This window comes from Eupeodes corollae, chromosome 1, assembly GCF_945859685.1.
Source record: "Eupeodes corollae chromosome 1, idEupCoro1.1, whole genome shotgun sequence".
Classification (NCBI taxonomy): domain Eukaryota; kingdom Metazoa; phylum Arthropoda; class Insecta; order Diptera; family Syrphidae; genus Eupeodes; species Eupeodes corollae.
This window is the reverse complement of record NC_079147.1, coordinates 90,169,856-90,193,431: the sequence shown is the minus strand read 5'-3', so window position 1 is coordinate 90,193,431 and position 23,576 is coordinate 90,169,856. Positions and strand designations below refer to the sequence as shown.

At 34.4% G+C, this 23,576-nt stretch overlaps 2 protein-coding genes and 1 long non-coding RNA gene across 3 annotated transcripts; 2 read left to right on the top strand and 1 right to left on the bottom strand.

The window, feature by feature from the left end:
• Positions 1–2,087: 2,087 nt before the first annotated feature.
• On the bottom strand, positions 2,088–2,683 carry LOC129941958 (uncharacterized). The gene is made up of 2 exons (XR_008780953.1): positions 2,459–2,683; positions 2,088–2,333 (listed from the first exon to the last, which is right to left on the bottom strand). It is a non-coding gene; the product is annotated as an uncharacterized LOC129941958 (long non-coding RNA).
• A 4-nt stretch (positions 2,684–2,687) lies between these two features.
• On the top strand, positions 2,688–3,365 carry LOC129941335 (uncharacterized). The gene has a single exon (XM_056049938.1). The coding sequence runs from the start codon at positions 2,688–2,690 to the stop codon at positions 3,363–3,365; it is 678 nt and encodes a 225-aa protein (XP_055905913.1).
• A 368-nt stretch (positions 3,366–3,733) lies between these two features.
• LOC129941325 (uncharacterized) lies at positions 3,734–7,792 on the top strand. Its single transcript, XM_056049929.1, has one exon. It carries the CDS (start codon positions 3,734–3,736, stop codon positions 7,790–7,792), a length of 4,059 nt encoding a protein of 1,352 aa, XP_055905904.1.
• Positions 7,793–23,576: the final 15,784 nt, after the last annotated feature.

Genomic DNA, 23,576 nt, shown 5'->3' with positions numbered 1-23,576 from the left:
ATAAAAACAAATATCGGTAAAAGATAATTAACAGAATGCAAAAGTTTGTTTCATCCCCTTATTATATACAATATTAAGCCATTTTGTTTTTTATATAAAGTGCATTGATATAAATAAAACAAAAACAAATTTATCAACCTTCATATGGAAGCTCTTTATGTGAAAATATATATAAGGATAGACTCAAGTAGAATGAAGGAAATTGTGTAGACTTTTTGGGTCGAAAATTAATTATCTCCCTTATTCTGCTGGCTGCTTATGGGAATGGAAATAATATTTTTCTCGCGCTCCCGCTGAATTTCTCCACTTTCGATACTAACGCCGCGCCAACGACTCTGCATCTGGTCGCCCTAAAAGTTTCTGCTCATGAGAGTACTATGGTTTTCATTATGTACAATTGTACATAATGGCATTGATATCTTTGAAGACAAACTTAATTTACAGGTATATTTTTAAATCTTATATAAGTACTTTTTTAAACATACTCTTAGCATACAGGAGCAAGTTCGTGCGACCCAGTCGTGCATTTTATTAATTTTGCAACAGAAAGGTTATGGGGCATTGAGTTTATATTTAAAAAATCAAATGGAAAGTTTTCTGCGAAAGAATTGATATTGAACTCATAAGAGTGAAGTATCTGAGAAAAATTCGGGAATTAAAATAAATGTATTCAAACAAAAGCTATATTCATAGCATACAAGACCACGGGCTTGTCCTGATGGTTGAAGACCACAATTTCAAATGGACAGAAATTATAATAATGGCGCATTTAGGTGGTGAGAAAGGTTTCGTGAAAAACATCATTACTTTTATTCAAATCTGAAACAAAAATTGGAGACTATCACGACGACATGAACTTCAGGAACAAGTTTGAACGACTTGGAGGAACTTTCAGTTATATTAATGGACAACACCTCCTACACCAATAAATAATAAGAAAAACAAATTACTTCTGCTTGAAATAAATCCGAGATGATACAATGGCTAAACGAAAACAATATTCCGCATACCATTCAGATGTTGAAACTAGAATAGTATGAGGTAATAAAACGGCACCGAGCTACAACCAACCCATGGAACATGAGGTACTACGTTTACCACCCAATTATCCAGATCTCAAGAGTAGGCTCACGAAATACAACATTCAAGGTATTAGATGTTCAAAAATTAGCAGAGGACGTATTTTCAAAAACCCGCCTAAAGATTGACGAAAAGTGTGTGAAAAAGCCATAAGAGCTGAGTAAGAATACTTTTTTCACTACCTGATGTAGGACACAATTTTGTATTCAAATATAATTAATCCAGGTGACGATTCTTCAACCGAATATGAATGCGGCATTAGGTCTGAAAACTAAGTATATATAAATACACATTTATTATTTCAATTATATTATTGTTATTTATACTATTTTAATTTTATTTAAGCTAATTATTTATTTATTTATTTTTTATTATAAGTTCGCTGAAATTAGTCAAATACAAAATTAAACTCATACTTCCATCTTGTTCTTATTTTAAAGAAAAACAAATCTGAGTAAGTTGTGTATTGAAAATGATGGACTATTGTTTTTATAATTTTTTTCATCACTGTATCGGTTTTTTTATAATGTGTAGACGATAAAATAACAATAATTATAATTTTGAATCCGATATCTTCTACAATAATTCTCTATGGGTAAATATTCTCAGGTGTCATCTGTTCTTTAATGTGTAATGATTAATATGATAAATTATCCAACCCGCGAAATTTCATCAGTCGCACTGTTGGATGCTGCCACAATCGGAATGTCAACTTACCATTAATCTAATGTGGGATTAAAAATCACCAACTGTTATACAAATTTCATAAAAAGAAGGTCAGATGGAGGTTACTACAAGAACCATGGACACTTCGGTTTAAATTGTGATTTGAAAAGGGTGTTTTCTAAAATAAAGAAAAATTTAATAAATTTGAAGTTTTGAGTTTCCTTTTATATTTTTTATAACAAAATCAAACTTTTTGTGCAGAACATTTTGGTCCTTTGTTGGCTATTAAAAAGCGAACCATAAACACTTAATTTTGCTACACAAATCCTCAAAAATTAAAAGAGTGTGTGCCGACATCTTGTCGTTTGATAATATATATTTAAACTTTTAAAATTACAAACAACATTGAAACAAGTTTCCATTGATAAAATAATTTATAAAAATAAAGAAATTCGTGCAATCCATCGCCGATCGTCTGAAGAGTAATCAAATCGCTACCCATCGCAAACAGCTACCCTTCGCCAATCGCTGCCCATCACCAATCGCAACCCATCACAAAGCGCCATCAATTTTAAGCAGTCATTTATCTGGAATAAGTACAAAATCACAGTGAGTACACTTTTCGTTTATTTGTTGAAATAATTACAATTATAGAAATACAATTTGTTTTATAAATACAAACAATGAACGCAACCAAGATCGTAAAACACACCTGCACGCAAATTTCAAAAGATTTTGAAAATTTTAAAAAGACTGTGAGCCCCACTCGGAGAACCAAAAATTATGTAACCACACGTCTCGAAACCCTTGAAGGCAATTGGGTGAACATAAAAAACCAATATCAAATAGTGATTTGCAGTGATGACGTCAAAGAAGATGTAGTAAAAAGCACCGAAGAATTGTTTAATGAAGCAAATGAGATATATACGCTCTACAGATCTATGCTATTAGATGAGTTGGACAAGTTTGCAGAGGCGAAAGCGAAAGAAATACCTCCTGCTGTTCCTCCAGTTGCAAAATCTGACGATAATAAGTATCACGATGTACGCTTACCCAAAATTAATCCTCCGACTTTTACGGGTGAATATCAGAATTGGCGTTCATTTAGAGATCAATTCGTTTCTTTGGTCCATAGCAATAAATCACTAACAAATATAGAAAAGCTTCATTATTTAAAGTCATGCTGTAAAGAAGGAGCAGGCATTTTGCTCGAACATATAATCGTAGATGATGCTAGCTATGAAAAGGCATGGGAATTATTAAATTCACGGTATGATTTTAAGAGAATTCTTGTTAATAACGAGTTAAAGTTGTTTTATGAATTACCAGTAATTCATGAGGAGAATTCGAAAGGTATCCGCGAATTGTTGGATAATTCAACCAAAATTTTACACGCCCTCACAAACCTAGGACTGCCAGTCCAACATTGGGATGCAATCATCATTTTCATGCTTTTAAAAAAGCTTCCATCAACAGTACAAACGAAATGGGAAGCAACACTTGGAACTAAGAAAGAGATACCCACTTATAAGGAATTTTCGGATTTCTTAGAGACAAGATTCCGAACACTGGAAATGGTTGATGAGCAACAAAATGTGAAATCAACCTCAACACATTAAAAACAGTATTTCATGTTAATGCTGAAACAGCAAATTTTTCATGCAAACTGTGCCATAAGGGTGCACACTCATTAAGAACATGTACAAAGTTTTTAAAAATGGATGTCAACACAAGGCAACGAACTGTAAAACAATTAGGGAACTGTTTTAACTGCTTGGCATATAGCCATAAGACAAATAGTTGCCCTAGTGATAAAAAATTCCATTTTTGTCAAAAGCAACATAATTCATTGCTTCATTTCGGTAACGCACAAAACCAACTCAACTTACACAATCAACAAAACACATACCAACGACAAACATTCACTCAAGCTAATCAATTACCACCCAATTCAAATAACACAATCTCTCAAACTCAAACCAGAACTATGCCACACAATAAAACAAATTCATTCAACAACACAAATCCAAACACATATAACACAAACAGCTCACATGCACACCATATATCAACAGAATTCAATCCAAATGCATCAGCCTTCTATCCAAACGATCCACCACCATCAACATCATCAAATTGCTTTCACTTGAAGGACTTTAAAAATACACAAATTCTACTTGCAACAGCAATCATAAAAGTCAAATCATCTGATGGAAACTTTATAAAATTAAGAGCTTTGATTGATCCTGGATCACAAGCTACGTTTATAACGGAATCAGCATCTCAACTTTTGCGACTCAAAAAATACAATACTTCATTTGATATTTCGGTATTAGGGCAGAACAAAAGCGGTTCTTGTCAAAACTATATTGAACTTACCCTAAGTTCAAATTATTCAGATTTCACTATGTCGACAAAAGGTTATGTATATAAAACATTAACAGGGCTTTTACCAAGTCATGAAATTATTTCAACAAAATGGAAACATATCCAAGGTTTAAAATTAGCCGATCCAACATTTCATCGACCATCAAACATCGATATTTTGTTAGGGAATGACGTTTATTGCGAAATAATTTTGAATGAAGTCATTCGTGATGATGAACAAATATGTCCAATCGCTCAAAAAACCGAATTTGGTTGGATCATTTTAGGAAAAGTACCGCTTGAAAAACCCAACTCTATTCAAGTCTACACACAAATTGTCGACATAGACACACAAATGCGAAAGTTTTGGGAGATTGAGGAATCTCCATACCAAAAAACCGAAACAGAGGAAGATGAAGCGTGCGAAAATCACTTTTTAGAACACGTCAAGAGGTTGCCGGGAGGGCGTTTTGAAGTATCGTTACCTTTCAAGGCAAATCAACGGCCAGAGCTAAAATCAACACAACAAACAGCATTAAGGATGTATTACAAGCAAGAAGAAAAGTTACTTATCAACCCAACATTACACGAAGAATATAATAAATGTCTGGCAGAATATCTCAAACTTAACCAAATGGAAGAAGTGGATATCACTCAAGACAGCATCTACAACTCACCTTTTCACAACATCGTTCCACATCATGCCGTCATAAAAGACTCCAGTACAACCACAAAACTGCGTGTAGTCTTCAATGCATCATTTAAAACTTCGAATGGAACTTCGTTGAATGACCATCTTATGACTGGACCTAAGACACAAACAGATATTATAGCAATAGTTTTAAGGTGGAGAACACATAAAATTACCTTTACATCTGATATAGAAAAGATGTATAGACAAATCTACATTCATCCAGATGATGCATATTATCAAATGCTGTATTGGCGTGAAGATACAACAACACCAGTTAAACTCTACAAGGTAAAGGTTTTGATGTTTGGTACTGCTCCAGCTCCATATTTAGCGAACAGAACTCTCAAAAAACTTGCCTCTGACGAAGAATCAGCATACCCACTAGCCGCCCAAATAATCCGTGAAGACATGTACATAGATGATTTAGTTTCAGGTGCTGACACATTAGAGGTAGCCAACGAAAAGTACCATCAAATTTCAACATTATTAACTTCAGCTGGATTTCATCTTCGTAAATGGATGAGTAATGACAGGGAATTTTTGAAATCCATTCCGGAAGAAGACCGAGAAACAAGTGTTTCTTTGACTTTCGGATCTCTGGATCACACGAAGACTCTTGGAATCAGTTGGTTCCCATCTACTGACTCATTTTCTTTCCAAAAGATCGTTCTCGACAATATCGTTACAAAACGTTCCATTCTTTCAACCATCGCTCGTCTTTTTGATCCATTAGGATGGATAGCACCTTGTATTATCAAGGCTAAGATCATCATGCAGCAATTATGGCTGAAGGGCCTCTCATGGGACGACAATATTCCAGTTGAATTACAACAAGAATGGCTCTCTTTTCAAGAAGAGTTAGACATTTTAGAAGACATACACATTCCAAGATGGATAAACACTCAAACTGACATCAAACAAATAGAACTCCACGGATTCAGTGATGCATCAATTAAAGCGTATGGAGCCGTCGTCTACCTTAGAGTATTAGACAACCAGAACCTCATACACACTCATTTGCTCATTTCTAAAACAAAGGTAGCGCCTGTAAACACAATATCGTTACCAAGATTAGAACTTTGCGGAGCTGTTATGCTGGCAAAACTTCTCGATTATACCCGATCAGTTCTTCCATTTAAAACCGTCCAATTATTTGCATGGACTGATTCTACAATAACATTGAGCTGGATATCTGGATTACCATCAAAATGGAAGACATTCATAGCCAATAGAGTCACCGAAATTCAACGGTTGACCAATGTAAGTATATGGCGACATATTCCCACCAAATTAAACCCAGCTGATTTAATATCTCGTGGTATCCTTCCATCGAAATTGAAGATCAATACACTATGGTGGAATGGACCACACTTTTTTCATGAAAAATGGGATTTCTCAGTACCGAAACAACCTGCCCAATTAGAAACTGAAGAAGAAAAGAAACAAATCAAGACTCATGTCACCATCAAAGATGCTAATGGCATTCTTGATGTAGTTTGCAAAAAATCCAAGCTTATCAAGGTATTAAGAATCGTCGCCTTAGTAAACAGATTTATCTATAATTTAAGAAAGGATGATGTTTTAAGAATGAAATCAGTTCTTTCACCCATAGAACTTGACATTGCATTGCGTACAACCATAAGGAGTGTTCAACAATTCATGTTTTCCGATGTCATAAAAGAACTCGAACTTACTAAGAGAACAAAGCTTAATAAATCTCTAAACATGTTTATTGATCGATCTGGTATTATAAGAATTGGTGGCCGACTACAAAATGCCAATCTTACATATGATCAAAAGCATCCTATTGCATTGAAACCAGATCATAACTTCTCGAAACTCATCATTGAAGATGCTCATGAGAAAACCCTACATGGAGGTATCCAGCAAACAATCGCTTTTATTCGAAATCAATTTTGGATTTTCAATATGAAAAGAACAGTGAAGAAGTGGTTGAGTAAATGCTTCACTTGTTTTAGTAATCAACCCAAATCAATGCAACAACTGATGGGAAACCTTCCTGCACCCAGAGTAAATATGTCACGACCATTCACTCACACTGGTGTAGACTATGCCGGCCCTTTGGAAGTTAAAACTTGGAAAGGAAGAAATTCCAAGAAATTTAAAGGATATTTTGCAATTTTCATATGTCTCTCCACCAAAGCAATTCATCTTGAAGCTGTAACAGATCTCACAACTCAAGCCTTTATCGCCGCGTTCAGAAGATTTATATCTCGAAGAGGAATATGTTCAAATATTTATAGCGACTGCGGTACTAATTTCAAGGGTGCTAATACCGAACTTCAAAAGATGTTAAATGTAGCCAAACATGATTATAAAGAAATAGCTGACTCACTAAGTAAATTGGGTACCAAGTGGAAATTTATTCCTCCTGCTTCTCCTCACTTTGGTGGTTTATGGGAAGCAGGAGTGAAATCAGTCAAATACCACTTAAAACGGGTTGCCCGAAACCAAGCCCTAACATTCGAGGAGCTCAGTACGCTTCTAACACAAATAGAAGCTTGTCTTAACTCGAGACCCCTTTGTCCCGTTACAGATAGCTTAGATGATTTTAACGCCCTAACACCAGCGCACTTTTTGATCGGCACATCAATGCATACAGTCCCTGAAGCCAACCTACCAACTGAAAAGATAGGCTACTTGGACAGATGGAAACGACTACAAGCATTACTGCAGTCATTCTGGAAGGAATGGAGCGGAGAATATTTAACAAGGCTTCAAAATCGACCGAAATGGTTGAAAATCGAAAAACAACCTAAGATCGGAGATTTAGTCTTGCTGAGAGATGAAAGACTTCCACCGTCACAATGGTCCCTAGCAAGGATTGTTGAAACCTATCCAGGACAAGATGAATTGATCCGCGTTGTAAAAGTAAGAACCCAGAACAACGAATTCAAAAGGCCTATCACAAAAATCTGCCCACTCCCATCGAACAACATTGATACAGAAACCACAACAGTGTAAAGATCAACTTAAATTGAAAAAAAAAATTAAAATACCGCAAAATTTGTGAAAAAAAAAAAAAAACTTAAACCCAAACATATAAGAAACTGATAAAAATTATATCCAAAAAAACCAGAATATATATATCTATAGATATGTATAAATATATACGCACATACACACGCACACACACATATATTTTCAACACAATCAAAATTCGGTTAAACCAAATTACAATGTACTGAAAAAATCTTATATTATATTAAAATTACATTTAAAACACATTTACAAATCATTTAAATAAACTCAAAACATATAGGTACATCATATAATCAACACATTTATATAAAATTAATTATCAACACATATTTAAACAACTTCCACCCAAGCAAAATAAAAAAAATGGGGTGTTTTGTGCTCAAAATACAATCCCACATATATATCACAGCTCAACTCAACACATACAGTCCACTAAAGAAATGCTAAAAGAGAAAACATACTAAATAGTCAAAATAAATTTAAAATTGATAAACTCATAATATAACCTAATTAAAATTATTAATATAAAATATAAAACTCAGTAATATAATCTAATTAAAATTATTAATATAAAATATAAAATCAAAAACAAACAAAATAAAACTCACATAAATAAATTCATCAAATTAACTGAGGTGGCAACCATAACAACACCTGAAAAAGAAAACAAACATATATACATATATTCAAACCATTATTGCGAAAAATAATTGCAACTTACCATCGTGCGTCGGCATCAGCAGCTTATCTATGCTTAACTATAATAATCACCAATCAACCTGTTTAAGAATGAAACAAAATATATGTACAAATGTATGTATAATAATTCACATATAAACAAAATAAATAGGAGGTATTCAATTAATAATGCCGCATGAAATATAAAGATATACACAGCTAAAAGTAAATTAAAATCACAACACTGGACAAAATCTCAATGACGCGAACCTCTTCAAAAGAAATTACACATTATGTACATAGTTAATTGAGGATCCAAAGTAAGAAATAACGGAAGAACATTTCGAACATATAGCACATAAATTATATTACACAGATTATGGTACACAAATTAAACACTTTAGATTGAATTAAATTATTTATTACTTACTGAAATATCAAAATAATAAGGAACAATTAACATATACTTACCAAACAAATAAATGAATGGAAAATGGAACACACACCGATCGCGATAATTATGTTTTTTATTTTTTTTACCAACAATAAAATATACATAAGTACTGCACAAAATAAACCTGAATGAAAAATAATGTCGGAATCGAAAGGAAACTGCATATGTTGTCTCGAGTATCGAACTTTCTTAAGCTTCGATTGCAATATGCAATTATAAGTCAGGGATGTCGTACAAAACTGACGTTAACTTTTTGTTAGGGTTTACATGATGCAAGGCAAAACGAAGGTTGAAATTTATTAACTATAATAGGTTTTGGTGAAGTAAATGAATTTGATACATACCTATATTGTTTAAAATAAATTGTAATTGAAAAGATAATTAATCACATCTCTTTTTGCATGTAATTTTCTAAAATAATACATTTGGTACCTCTTTAACGCTTATGGTCGACCAAAGTGATATGACCGTTTACCTTGTGCACTGGGGGGGGAGAATGTTGGATGCTGCCACAATCGGAATGTCAACTTACCATTAATCTAATGTGGGATTAAAAATCACCAACTGTTATACAAATTTCATAAAAAGAAGGTCAGATGGAGGTTACTACAAGAACCATGGACACTTCGGTTTAAATTGTGATTTGAAAAGGGTGTTTTCTAAAATAAAGAAAAATTTAATAAATTTGAAGTTTTGAGTTTCCTTTTATATTTTTTATAACAAAATATATAATATAAATAATCTTAACATAATTCATTCCCTCTCGACTTGATTCGTTGATTGGTGCTAGAGGATATGATTATGATTAATTAGAGACAATATTTCGTTGCATTGCGCCCTTAGCTACGTTTTTTTTTCAAGAAGCAGATCTTCGTGATGATTGTGTTGTGGGCGGCGATCATTTCCCCGTTTGAAAAGACCAAAGATAGATTAACAGATTTGTGGAATTCCTTAAGGGTGCTTAAAACATTCTGGTGTATAAAACATTAAATTGATAAAATATTTAATCATGTTATAAATAAATATTATTTATTAGACCAATTACATTTCATTTCACTTATTTACCAACTTCATCTAACTTATCTTCTGGTACTTAAAGCTTTCCTCATATTTGACTGTTGAATCAGTTTTATTTATCAATTTTATTTAACATAGCCTCTTTTGGAGATTTCTGCTTTAATGTGTTATGAGTTTTTGATGTAAGTAAAACAGATATTATTTTAAGAAGATCAATATTAGAAACACAAAAATTTATAAAATATGAAACTATAGCTGATATGGCTCGAAATGGATAAGGATCGAATTTTGACACATTTTGTAACTAAGCTTAGAAAATAAATTAATTCAAAGACATTTTTTTTAGGAGCGATACTTTTGCATTACCGACAAAGACCTAGCGTTAGGAAAATAGTGAAGGGTCTAAGAGGATATACCTTAAAGTTCTGAATACCAAAATTGACATCTGTGACTTTTGGCATCTGCCAATTATGACATCGGTCAATTTTGACGTCTGTCACTTTTGACATCTGTGACTTTTGACGTCTGTCTTTTTTGACATCTGTCACTTTTGACATCTGTAACTTTTGAGATTTGTCACACTTGAGCTACTGAGCGCAGTGTGAGTGACAGTGGTTTGGTAATTTATTTGTTTGATTTCAGAAATATAAACTGAAATCAAACAAATAAATTACCAAACCACATAAAATAAATAAATAAATAAGTAAATATATAAATAAATAAATAAATAAATAAATAAATAAATAAATAAATAAATAAAAAAATAAATTAATTAATTAATTAATTATTTAACTAATGAAGCATTTAATTAATTAAATAATTAATTAATAAATTAATAAAATAAATACATTTTTTAACTTTACAAAGAAAATATTATCATATTAAAAAATAAACTATTTGAAATTTAGAATTTCCAAAAGCTCATATAATATTTTAAAATAAGATCATATTCTCCTTTATCTTTTTCAATTTCTTCCCTCTCACTTTTTCTATTTAAGGTAATTTTGCTCACATTTTTTAATAAATTTCTTATAAGGTAAGAAATCATTTTTTTTTAAATTTCAAATTTTATGTTTTCACTCCCGAAACTTTTTGGCAATGAAATTTCTGAGGTCGATGGTTATATTTATAGAAAATTTTGAACTTCAAGGCCTACTAGAATTTTCAATTTTAAAATAATGGACAGTGGATTCAGCAAAGTGTTTTAAATCTTTAAACATGTCACTTTTCAAAGCTGTCAATTTTGTCAAAAACCGCTATTGACATCTGTCACTTTTAACGTCTGTCTTTTTGGCATCTGTCACTTTTGACATCTGTCACTTTTGACATCTGTCTTTTTTGATATCTGTCACTTTTGACATCTGTCACTTTTGACATCTGTCACTTTTGGCATCTGTTGATTTTGACCTCATACGCTGCACGTTGAAGTTCCACATTTAAAGAACAAGGGTTTTAATCTAAAAACGAATATGAAAAGCGGGAATAATTGGATTAGAAGTGGAAGACAATAGATCGTTTATGAATATAACGAAGGGAGTCGGAGACAAAATAGAACCCTATGGGAAACCAGCATTTATTTTATGAATTTCCGATTTGAAACTGTTCGAAAGGTAGTTCCTAATCCAACAAGAAAGAAATCCATCAATACCAAAGGACACGCATTTTCGATAAGAGAGCTTGATGCCAAACTTTATCAAATGGCTTTGAAATATCAAGTGCAATAATCTTTACTTTCTTCAAAACGATGTAAAGATTTGTTCCACTGTGCGCTGAGATTAACCATGAATACAACACTCTCAAGAACAGGAGGACTCATGACATTATCCGGTAGCTGCAATTAAATTAGCTTTATCAATCGAGCTTAAATTGGGAGTGTCATTGTGGACTAGCGTTCAAACATTCCACAAAGAATTAGATTTGTAAACATATCTGTGCTGGAATCCATGTCACTATCGAGCAAGCATAGTGACTAGTTAAAGTTTCTGAAGAATTTATTGAGTCTGTCCCAGTGGTTCTCATATTGCTGAACGGTTCTCATAGGAGTTTTTTCTTTAACTGCGTTTTTTGACATGAGAAATTTTGCAGATAGCAGACAATGGTTTGATGTGCCTAAAGACGGTAATACACTGATTGTTTATTTATAAGGGTCAGAGGTAAGAAACAAGCTTAGGGTGTTGGCGGATTGGCCTGCAATGTCAGGGATTCGAGTTGGCTCATTGACAAGCTGAGTAAATTAATTTAACTCATCAAAGACCGTAACATACCTTCCTTCGGCTATTGATTGGTCAGAATAGCGAAGCCAAGAAGAATTGTGTACATTGAAATCGCCCGCAATGACGATTATAATGGACGAGGATAATGGCCCGCAATTCTGTCAATGGAGTCAGACAGAGCATCAAATTCGTTAAAAGTTGAATTTCTGTCCAGATTTAGACTTCGATAAGGAAAACAGATTAAATTGACATGAACGGCAGTGTCAATAGAGAATGTATTTGGTTCGTTTCCGCAGGTGCAGGAGAACGGTGGGTTTAAAGATCAATTCGGGAAAAACTAAAAGGATGAGCATTAGACCTTTTCCATCCTTTTAAGTCGATATTTTTGGACAACCAGAAGACTTCCAAAACCTTGGGATTAGCGTCCCTATTTGTGGCGAAACTAAGTCGGGCCGTATCAGAAACACAAAGACTGCGTTTTAAGTGCTTTAGAATATTTAAAATCAAATATTTAGCGTTCAAACTAAGTTGCGACTATTCCGCTGCAATGTTATGCGATTTGATTTATAAGTTTTTCTGAAAATTGTGACTAGAAATTAGGGCGTTCTAAATAATCTTTATTACGTTTTAAAACATGCCTTCCTTTTGATTAAATTAAGAAACCATACGCATTGTTTTTCATTGAAGACTGGTAAAATATTAAACAATTCAAATTGACCTAAAGCAATACATCATAAATTGATCCATCCAAAAAATATTGATTTAGGAAAGCAAGAACACTCGACACCTAAATCCCATGAAAATGTCGAAAGACTGAGAATTATTGAAAGTATTTCACTTGAGACAAACAATCAATCAAATATTATGTTAAATCATTAAAAAGAAATGATGGCGACAATCTTTTTCTTGAAATTTATTGTTTTTATAGGTATATAGCCAAGGGTTGATCCAGATTTTTCATCAGGGGGGGTCACACACTTAGATGAGTTTTTACTCACCGCTTAAAAATGTTCTTAAAAGTTTTGTAAAGGATGCTAACAAAATTTAATAAGTGCTAAAACGACAACTTTAGTAATTAAACTATTTAGAACACTGTTGTCCAGCAAGTTATGGTCTAACTATTTAATTTGGATGACTCATATGAAAGCATTCCAAGATTCGAACAGTTCTCTATATATGTCATATTTAAGAGCAAAAATTATACGTTTCAAAGCTTTTATATCAATAGATAGGAAAAGTTTAACAAAAGTGCCACTTGATTTTTTGGGACATTTGTATTATTAAAATTCGTGTTAATCTCAGTTCTAAAACATCCAAAGCAAATTCATCAAAAGTAGATTTATTTTTATTTTTTCTTGCACGACTGAGTCGCAAGAACTTGATATTTTCTTCCAAAAAGTCTGTTTAAAAATATTGCCTCTATTTTAAGATTTAAAAATGTACCTCCAAAATAAGTTCTTCTCAAAAATTTAAATGCCATTTTATTTGTCGAAAAATCTAGATTAACCTATTTTTTTCGAAAATCATTTTAAATTTTGTCTTAAAAATATTTTTGGTATAAGCACTAAATAAAGAGCTTATAAATATATGAACATTTTACATTCAAATATCGTAAAAAAATGTTGTCCCCTTTCTGAGATATCGAGTTTTGCAAACAAAATTAGTATTTTATTAAAAATAAAAAAAATACATTTTTGATCATAAAAAATCATCATCAATTTGATCATTGACAAGAGCTTGCACAGAGAAAGAAGAATTTTGAAATCGTTCCATTAGTTCTTGAGAAAACTTAAAAACAAAATAAAAATTTTTTTGAGGGGTACCCTTCTGAAGCAATACGAAAATATGTTTTTCTTGTAGAAAGAAGCCAAATTAAGAACACAAATTTTTGAGAAATTTCTAGAAAAATCACATGTTTGAACCAAAAAATTTGTGTGGGGACTGCTGTTATTCTTTGTATTAATAAAATGATAAAAACTCCTTACACTAATCACCTAAAAATCTTAATTTCAATCAACACAATTGTTTGGGCTGTAGTGGCCAGGAAAGACAGACAGACGGAAGGAATCGAGGTACCCACTTTTTTCGACTTCTCTACCCTCGAAATATTTGTTTAAAAACTCTTGTTTGTCTAGTTTTCTAGTTCCTATATGTCGCAGTAAAAATCACTTCAATAATCACTATTTACGTGTATCAAAAAAATGTAATAATAAAATTAAAGGCTAATTTAAGGAATTCAAAGCAACTTAATATAAAATTGATGATCTAAGAGATCATCAAGGTTTCTTCTTAAGAACCTGAATATTTGCTCTTTTTCTTAGAACCAATTTTTATGAAAATAATTGAAAGCATGACTAAAGTTTTTGTCAAGTTCTTGATTGAGCGGAAATCAAAATTTGAGTTGTTTTTGACAGCAAACCACTTTTTGGTGAATGTCGTTAAATTACTAATAAATCTTTAAATGAAATCTTTACTTATACAACTTAACTGTATAAGTTTTTTGGCTCATATGACCACCCCCCCTGAATCGTCAATTGGTCAAAAGTTGATGTATTTGTGCTGTGTTTTTGGAACAGGGCTGAATATCCGATTCATATTATGCTCTTGGTCCTATCTTCGGTCAAAAGTAGTACTTTTACCAACAAAGTTTAAGGAAGTAAAATACAAATGTTGTTATCATATACAAAAAATAAATAATTCAAAATATAATGGGGGTCATATCTATTAACGCAATATACGATTAGTTTTGAATTGAAGGGAATTCCTACGAAAACAGCAAACAAATTATCTCCCAGGGATGTTATGACCCCTACGACCCCCCCTCCCTGGATCCGTCATTGTATATAGGAAAGCCTTTATCTGCGTTAGCCGTGCTCATTATTCCATACATTTTCAACCAAATTACAAGTAATTTAAATATAGTTTCGCACCCTTTGAATGATAGTGACCTAACTCAAAAATTGCAACTTATGGGAAATGACCAATAAAGTCTTCAAGAAAATATAGTTTTGATTAATTTTTATTGTATTTCACAAATATTTCATTGGATTTAATGATTTGCCAAATTATATATTGAAAGTTTATGAACAAATTAATATTATTAAACTAAACTATAAATATAAACCGTTGCAATTTTTAAGTTAGGTTACTTTCACTCGAAGGGTGTGGTTTGAAAAATACTTTCTCTTATTTTTATATAATTTGTAGGCACTCAGAAGGTTATTTATTCAGTTATCATGAATTCAGTTTAAATAGAATGCGAGCGGTAAAAATAGGGAACGTTAAAAGAGGATATACTGTTCCACATTGGCCTTAAAGTTTAGAATATCAAAATACAAGGGGAAAACAGAGTTGGGTATAGCATTCCAAATTCTCGATTTGCGGTTAAAAAAAGAATCTCTATACTATACAGTATGTCTAAAATAGAGCTCAACTGTAAATTGATAAAATAACATATCCTATTATCCCATTCCAGTGAATCAAATTGTATTTTTTTTTTGCATAGTAAAACTTTTTTTCTCAAGAATTATAACCTAGTTTATATGTCCATAGCATAAGGACTTTAAATCTCCTCCACACAAATTACATTTGTAAAAATTTAATTTTTTTGTTTTCGAACTAACCGACCAACATTCGTTTTTTATTTCAACATCCATAAACCCAACGAAGCGATATAAATTTCCTCTAGGCCGATAAAATGATATTTTTGTATTTTATGAACAACGAACGGTGCCAGCAGTCAACGATTGAGAGAAGATTAGCCTTCTGCCTAAAACAAATCCTTCCGACCACCACCGCTTACCACAGCCTTAGTTCTAAATCACCCTTAATGGCGTCTTAAGTACAACAGACAAAGACAACCCCTAAAGCCTCAGAAATACCTTAAAATGATTCACCTCTAAATTATTATTCCAATCAAAAAAGTTAATCCTCAAAATTTTGAGTCATTATATCAAATATAATATTTTTTTTTGTAGTAGATATTCTGTCAGCAGCCTGGCTCTAGACCCAACCTAAATAAAAGCTGTTAAGAATTTTATATAGCAACAGAGATACATATCTCTATTATGATAATAATAATTTATATTATTATCGTATCGCCTTCGCGTCGTCGTTATAAACTTCTTTTAAGTTCCAGCTCTGCACATAGAATATAATACTTTGATGTCTATCTTCTAGACGTTATGAAGTTGGCATGGACGTGAAATGGAATTCTGATTGTCTTTGGCATTAAACTAAATACCTTAAATACAGCATTAAGAGAAAAACAAAAGAGGTTAAGTGTAATAATAACGATAATGATGTGAAGCTCACAAAGGGAAGAATGCAGAAGAGAAGAGTATAAAAGTACATTTTCCTTTGACAGACTCACTGTTGTTTGTTTCTCTTCGAAGACATTTTTGAAAATTATAATTCCACATGAAAACTCACAGGGTCATAGGGTCACAAGCATTTATACAAAGGATTGACAAAAGAAAAAAAAAAGAAAAACAATAATTACAGTCCAGGAATTTGATGAACATTTTTCGATGAAGTTGAGTTTTGCTGGTAGAGCTTCGTTTTTAGGGGGTTGAACCACGCTTATTCGAGTTTAGTGCATTAAAATCATAATTTTGACAACAATTGAAAATATTGTCTTCAAAAGTTCAAACCAACCAAGAGATAATAATAATAAGGTGTTTTTCAACGTTTTTCCATCTGTCCCCTTCTACAAATCTCTTTCCCAGTGCATGGACAACAGTATTTGCACAACCTGTGAGTAAATAGCCGAATCCTCGTCAATCTCCAACTATCTTCCAAAAGCACTCACTGTCCTTCTTTTAGGGTCATGGAAACGCTTGTTAATTATCACCGATAAGAGGAACAAATCTTTACATCGTTTTGAAGAAAGTAAAGATTTTACAGAGTTCTTATCGAATATGCGTGTTGTTGTGAAAAATAACGAACCGAATATTACGATGGCGGATTGATTATCCGCAAACTCAAAAGATTGTAATAAAAAAAACGAAAACGAATTAAAATATTCCATCCATTTAAAACATTTTTTTTATTTGTTCACAAATTGTTCTGGTCGGTTCCGCTCCAAAAGGTTTGTAATTTCCTTTTTTTTTACAAAAAAAAAAATTACTGGCGCCCATCTTGTTCCTTCTAAATTTGATTTTATACATATTTCAAGAACACCCTATTCGCAACCCACTATCAAATTAATTTGATAATTTCGATTAATAAAATTAACCTTGTTCCCAATTAATTAAACCCACCCCAAAACTGAGCTATCGGGCGACAGCACTGCTTTTGCTGTATGTGAGGAAATTGACGAACAAACCTTTTCGCGTCTGACAGTTGTCTTTGATTTAGATAAATCACAAATAGGTACTACTCGTGCGCGTCGGCTACCTATTTTATTCAATTTTAATTCGTTTTCGTTTTTTTTATTACAATCTTTTGAGTTTGCGGATAATCAATCCGCCATCGTAATATTCGGTTCGTTATTTTTCACAACAATTGGCGTCCAAACGTGGGGCTTGTCTGTATCCTTTGTGTGCATAAAAAAGTGTTTAAATTGCACTTCATAGTTTATGTTTGTGAATCCCTAGGGAAGTGTTTATATTTATAATAATTATATAAGACTTTTTACTTGGTGTTTTGTTTTTCTTTTCTATAGGTATCTACATTGTATGAAAAGTATTTGTGTTGGAAAGGAATCCCAAACATATTAAAAGTTGCTAGTGGAGTAAATAGCCTGGGCTTGAACATTTGTTTACGTCACGAAGACAAAAAGAAAAAAGGAAATTGAGGATTTTCTATGGAATAAGGTTTTTATCTATATTTTCATTTTACTGTAGTTATTGTGCTGTGTGATATTTACTTTTTCAATATTTACATTTTATTATATATATGTATATACTTTTATATTTTATTTTTAATTTATTCGGGGCATCCATTTTGTTTTGAGAGAACATATTTCTGACAGGTGTGGGCAATTATTTTGCAGTGTGGTGAACTATCGATCAGAGTTGCCGTATCGATATAGTACCTTTTTCTGGGTTGCAACTTTTAGAAAATTTTAAGTACTTTTTATTTAAGTTTTATTTTCGATTAGTTTTTTTTTTAAGATAATTTAGTTTGGAATTAGGTAACAATAATCGGACCGATTTTCACTTTTTATTTTGGAACAGGGCATTCCAGTGGTAATTTTAGTGACGACTTTTTTTTACTTGGAAATTGTGTTTGATAAATTTTGTTTATTTTACTGTAACGTTGGAGGGATTATTTAAGGGTTGTGTAATTGATTTATCTAACTTTTTAGTTTTTTTTTTAACTTAAAATGGAGAGTAGTCAAGTAAATAGATTATCGCAAGACGAGATAATCTACGAAATACAATGTCGTGGATTGACAGTAGGGACGGTAGAAGAGATGCGCAAGACGCTTAGAGCAGCATTGAAATTAGAACGCAGGAATTCTTTTACACTTCCTGGTTACCCTTTCAAATTCGAAGAGGATTCCCAAGCCGTGGAAAAGAAACTTGGAGAAATAGGGAAACTTTTGGAAAACCCTTCTAAAGAATACTTAAAGATCTTAACAAAGATAGAATGGGGTTTACGCAGGATTGATAGGGCCTTACCAGAAAATGAAACACAGGAGAAGAGTAGGGCAGCATTGAAAAACAGCTTGATAATGGCTATGGCAGAATTGGAAGGGGATGAGGAGACCGATAAAGATGATGAGAAAATCAATGAAGGAAAATGCCTAAAGGATTCGATGAAGACCAATACAACGAGGGGATTAGGAAATGCCATTAGTAGCGAAGGGAATAAGAGCAACGTTATTAGTCAGGATAATACGATTTTAGAACAGGTCATAGAGAGTAGGGACAAATTTCAAAATATTTCGAAATGGGATGTGAAGTTCACTGGAGAGCGCTGTGGTGCCTCAGTGAACTCGTTTTTAGAAAGAGTTCAGGAAATACGTTCAGCTAGAGGAGTTTCAGAAACCCAACTTTTTAAGGCAGCAGTTGAGCTTTTTGTGGGCAAAGCTCTTATTTGGTATAGAGCTATTAGGTTGTCGGTTAATTCGTGGCCAGAATTAGTCAGGGAGTTGAAGCTGGAATTCCTCCCACCGAATTATGATGATTCACTCTTAGATGAGATTAGGCGTCGCACACAAGGCAAAGATGAATCCATCGGAGTCTATGTGGCGACGATGCAAAATCTGTTTGGCAGGCTAACTGAACCAATATCGGAAAGTAGGAAGTTGTCAATGATCCAAAGGAACTTGACACCTTTCTACCAAACCCAGCTTGGTTTGGCTAATCCAAGTTGTGTTCCCGACTTGGTTGCATTAGGAAGAAATCTAGAAGCGGTAAGGGCAAACGAGGAATCGTATCTTCCACCACCTAGTGTTAGGGATAATAGGAATCTGCTAGAACCGGATCTAGCATATGTAGGTATGGAAACTCCAATGGTTTCGGTTGTTGTGGGGAATGACCAAACCAAAAATCAGGCCAGTTCTTCAAGTCAAAACTCTTCGCTGAGATGTTACAATTGCAATGGATCAGGCCATTTTGCAAATAGGTGTTCCGCTCCTAGGCGTTGCTTTGGTTGTGGGCAGTTAGGGGTTAAGAGACAGAATTGTCGTCGCTGCTCGGGAAACGGGCAACGGGCTCTTGCGCCAGCAGGGCGGGAAGTCCGCAGAAAGTGAATAGGTTGCCTGCTGAGAACCAGCTGGCAGATCAAATTCACTTAGGTTTTACTTTGGAGGCAAACGGTAGTGATAGGAGACCATTTTTGAGTGTTAGAATTTATGGTACTAGTTTTTTAGGTTTATTAGACTCAGGAGCTTCTAGAACCATAATAGGTAGGGACTCTTGGAAGATATTACAGAATTTAGGTCTTTCAGTAAAGACAGATATGGTCCGCAGCGTACGTTTAGCTGACGGAAAAGGTGTTGAGATTTTAGGGACAATTTCTCTTCCAATTGTAGTAGAAGACAAAGCGGTATTTATGGACTGTCTAGTGATACCAACTCTACCACTCACGTTGATTTTGGGTGCCGATTTTTGGGCTTTATCGGGAATTGTCCGGATTTAAGATCGCGTGAATGGAATTTTTCGGAACAGCCGGTTTCGATTTGTTCTATTACAGAACGTTCTGAATTGAGTGATAGGGAAATTAAACTGTTAGACGAACTTATCGAAGAATCGTTTAGGAAAATGCCGGAAGGCTAAGGGTGTACAACAATGGTGCAACACAAAATTAGAACGTCGGCGGAACCGATTAAACAACGGTATTATCCGGTTTCTCCGGCAATGCAGGGACATATAGATAGGGAATGAAACGAAATGTTAGAGGCAGGAGTTATTGAGAGATCGACAAGTGCTTGGTCATCTCCAATACTATTAGTTAAAAAGAAGGATGGCTCCTATAGGTTCTGTGTGGACTATAGGAAGCTAAATAAGAATACAGATAGGGATGCTTATCCACTACCATATATTAACGCGATTTTAGATAGACTAAGAGGTGCGAGGTTCTTGTCCTCGCTCGATATTAAATCCGCGTATTGGCAGATTCCTATGGAAGAGGAATCGAAGCCCTATACTGCCTTTACGGTACCAGGGAGGGGCCTTTTTCAGTTTAAAAGAATGCCTTTCGGGCTTCATAATTCACCTGCGACTTGGCAAAGATTTATCGACACAGTTTTGGGTGCCGATCTTGAACCATTCGTTTTCGTCTATTTAGACGACATCATCATCATTGCAGATAATTTCGAAAAACATCTGGAAATTCTTAATGAGGTGATGAAAAGGTTGAGTGGAGCGGGGTTAAAGTCAGTAAGGAAAAATGCAATTTTTGCATGCCATCTTTAAAATTTTTAGGGTATATAGTGGATCGGAATGGTTTACATGTAGATCCAGAGAAAGTGGAAAGCATGGTTAGGATCCCAGCACCGAGGAATGTAAAAGAGGTTAGGAGTTTTATAGGGACTGTTTCATGGTACCGTCGTTTTGTACCAAATTTTGCCGAATTACTCCGGCCTTTATCAGACTTATTAAAGAAAAATAAAAAGTTTATTTGGACTCAGGAATGTGAGGGTAGCTTTAGGAAGGCAAAAGAGTGTCTGGTGACAGCACCTATACTCACTTGCCCAGATTTTAAACGACCTTTTGTCGTTCAAACAGACGCGTCAGATTTCGGTATCGGTGCAGTACTTTCACAAAACTTCGATGAGGGAGAAAAGGTTGTCTGTTACCTTAGTAGGTCTCTAAATAGGAACGAGAAAAACTATAGTACAACAGAGAAAGAATGCTTGGCTGTACTTTGGGCCGTTGAGAAGTTGCGACCGTACATTGAAGGAGTTCGATTTACGGTTGTGACGGATCATTACTCCTTGGTATGGTTAAGCAATCTTAAAGATCCGCAGGGTAGGTTGGCCCGATGGGCAATTAAGCTTCAACAATTCGACTTTGAAATCATTCACCGTAAGGGCAAGGAGCATGTAGTCCCGGATATGCTCTCTCGGGGAGTGCCACAGTTGGGTGGTATCTCAGATGAGGATTCAGACCCTTGGGTGAAGAAAATGATTTTAGCGGTAAATACAAATCCCCTTAGATACCCAGCCTGGCGAGTTGAACAAGGCCAGTTGTTCAAACTCGTGAAGGCGAATCATGTGGTAGTTCACGAAAACAATCAAGAATGGAAGAGAGTTATAGGGAAAAATGATAGGCTAGCTGTTTTACAAGAGAACCACGATAGTCCATTAGCAGGACACATGGGCGTTAGGAAAACCTTTGCCAGAATTGGGGCTAAGTTTTATTGGCCAAAAATGAGGGCCGATATAACTAAATATGTTAGGAGTTGCAAAGTTTGCCAACAAGTAAAGCCGTTGAATGAGAAACCAGCTGGATTAATGACGGAGAGGATAGGTATTAAAGCACCGTGGGAAATGATTTGCATTGATTTGGTAGGTCCACTTCCGAAGTCGAGTAGGGGTTTTATCTATATCCTGACGGTGGTAGATTACTTTACTAAATTTCCACTGCTGTTCGCTTTGAGGTCGGCCACTGCAAAGGCCATAGTTAGGGAATTGGAAGACAACGTATTTCTTTTATTTGGCATCCCTAAAGTGATCGTGAGTGACAACGGTCCTCAGTTTCGATCAAAGGAACTGAAAACGCTTTGCCAGGCGTACGCGTCACAATTAAAATTTACAGCCCATTATCACCCGCAGGCGAATCCTGCGGAGAGGATCAATCAGATCCTAAAGACGACGTTAAGGGCATACGTCGCAGAAAACCACAGAGTGTGGGATTTACAGCTCAGCAAGGTGGCGTGTGCTATTCGCACGTCACAACATGAGGTTTTAGGTGTTTCACCTTACTACGCGAATTTTGGGAGGGATATGGTGACTTCAGGTCGAGAAGAACCATCTTTACGAGAAAATACTGAGAACTTTCAAGATCCTGGGGAGATCGAAAAAAGGTTCAAAGAACTCCGAATCGATATTGAAAACAAATTACAAGCAGCATCAAAAAGAGCTGCTGAGGCCTACAATCTTCGACGGCGTGATGTTCAGTATCACCCCGGCGACCTGGTATGGCGTAGAAACTTTACGTTATCGGATGCCGCGAATTACTATGCTGCCAAATTAGCACCGAAGTTTGTCGGTCCGTTTGAAATTAAAAAACGTGTGTCACCTTGGACGTACGTGTTAAAAGATATTAATGGTAAAGAACGCGGAACATGGCACGTTAAGGATCTGAAATCGTATACCGATGCATCCGAAGAGAGTAGTTTAAAGTAGTTTTTTTTTGTAATTATCTCTAATGTAACATTTTTGTCTTTTGATATTTTTTTTTTGATGGAACATCCTTTATCTTCTTTTCCATTACCTGGGTATCCTTTAGAAAATGTGTTACAGAATTGTTAACACATTTTCTAGGAGGTAAGGGTGGGATTTGTTGCGGTAAAATTTACCACAACAAGTTTCACTCACCTACTCTATATCCCGTTCCCTTTTAACCTTCCGTTTTTCGTTGTGGCTCCAATATATTCTAAGAGTTCAGTTGAATCCTGTCTTCCATCAGTCAGTGTCCTGCTCTTAATATATAATGGAAAAGCAACCAAAATTAGGTGTGGACAAAATGGTACATTTGTGCGACGGGCGGTCCACAAAGTGATTGCTGGAACGACAGACGGTCTGCACGAATACCAACCAAGGTGACAGACAAGTGGTCTGGTCACACCAAAACCAACAAACAAAAAGGGGCACGAGTGACACTTGGTCCTCGATTGCTGATGTTACTCATATGAGAATGGCTGCATGCCCAACATAAATCAATTTCGTTATGTAAAAGATGGAACGTTAACACGAGTCCCTAATCCCCTAGTCTGCGCGAAAGTCCAA

Bases quoted from the DNA above. Each gene is read 5' to 3' on its own strand.
- LOC129941335 (XM_056049938.1), top strand. From the start codon at position 2,688: ATGCTATTAGATGAGTTGGACAAGTTTGCAGAGGCGAAAGCGAAAGAA.
- LOC129941325 (XM_056049929.1), top strand. From the start codon at position 3,734: ATGCCACACAATAAAACAAATTCATTCAACAACACAAATCCAAACACA.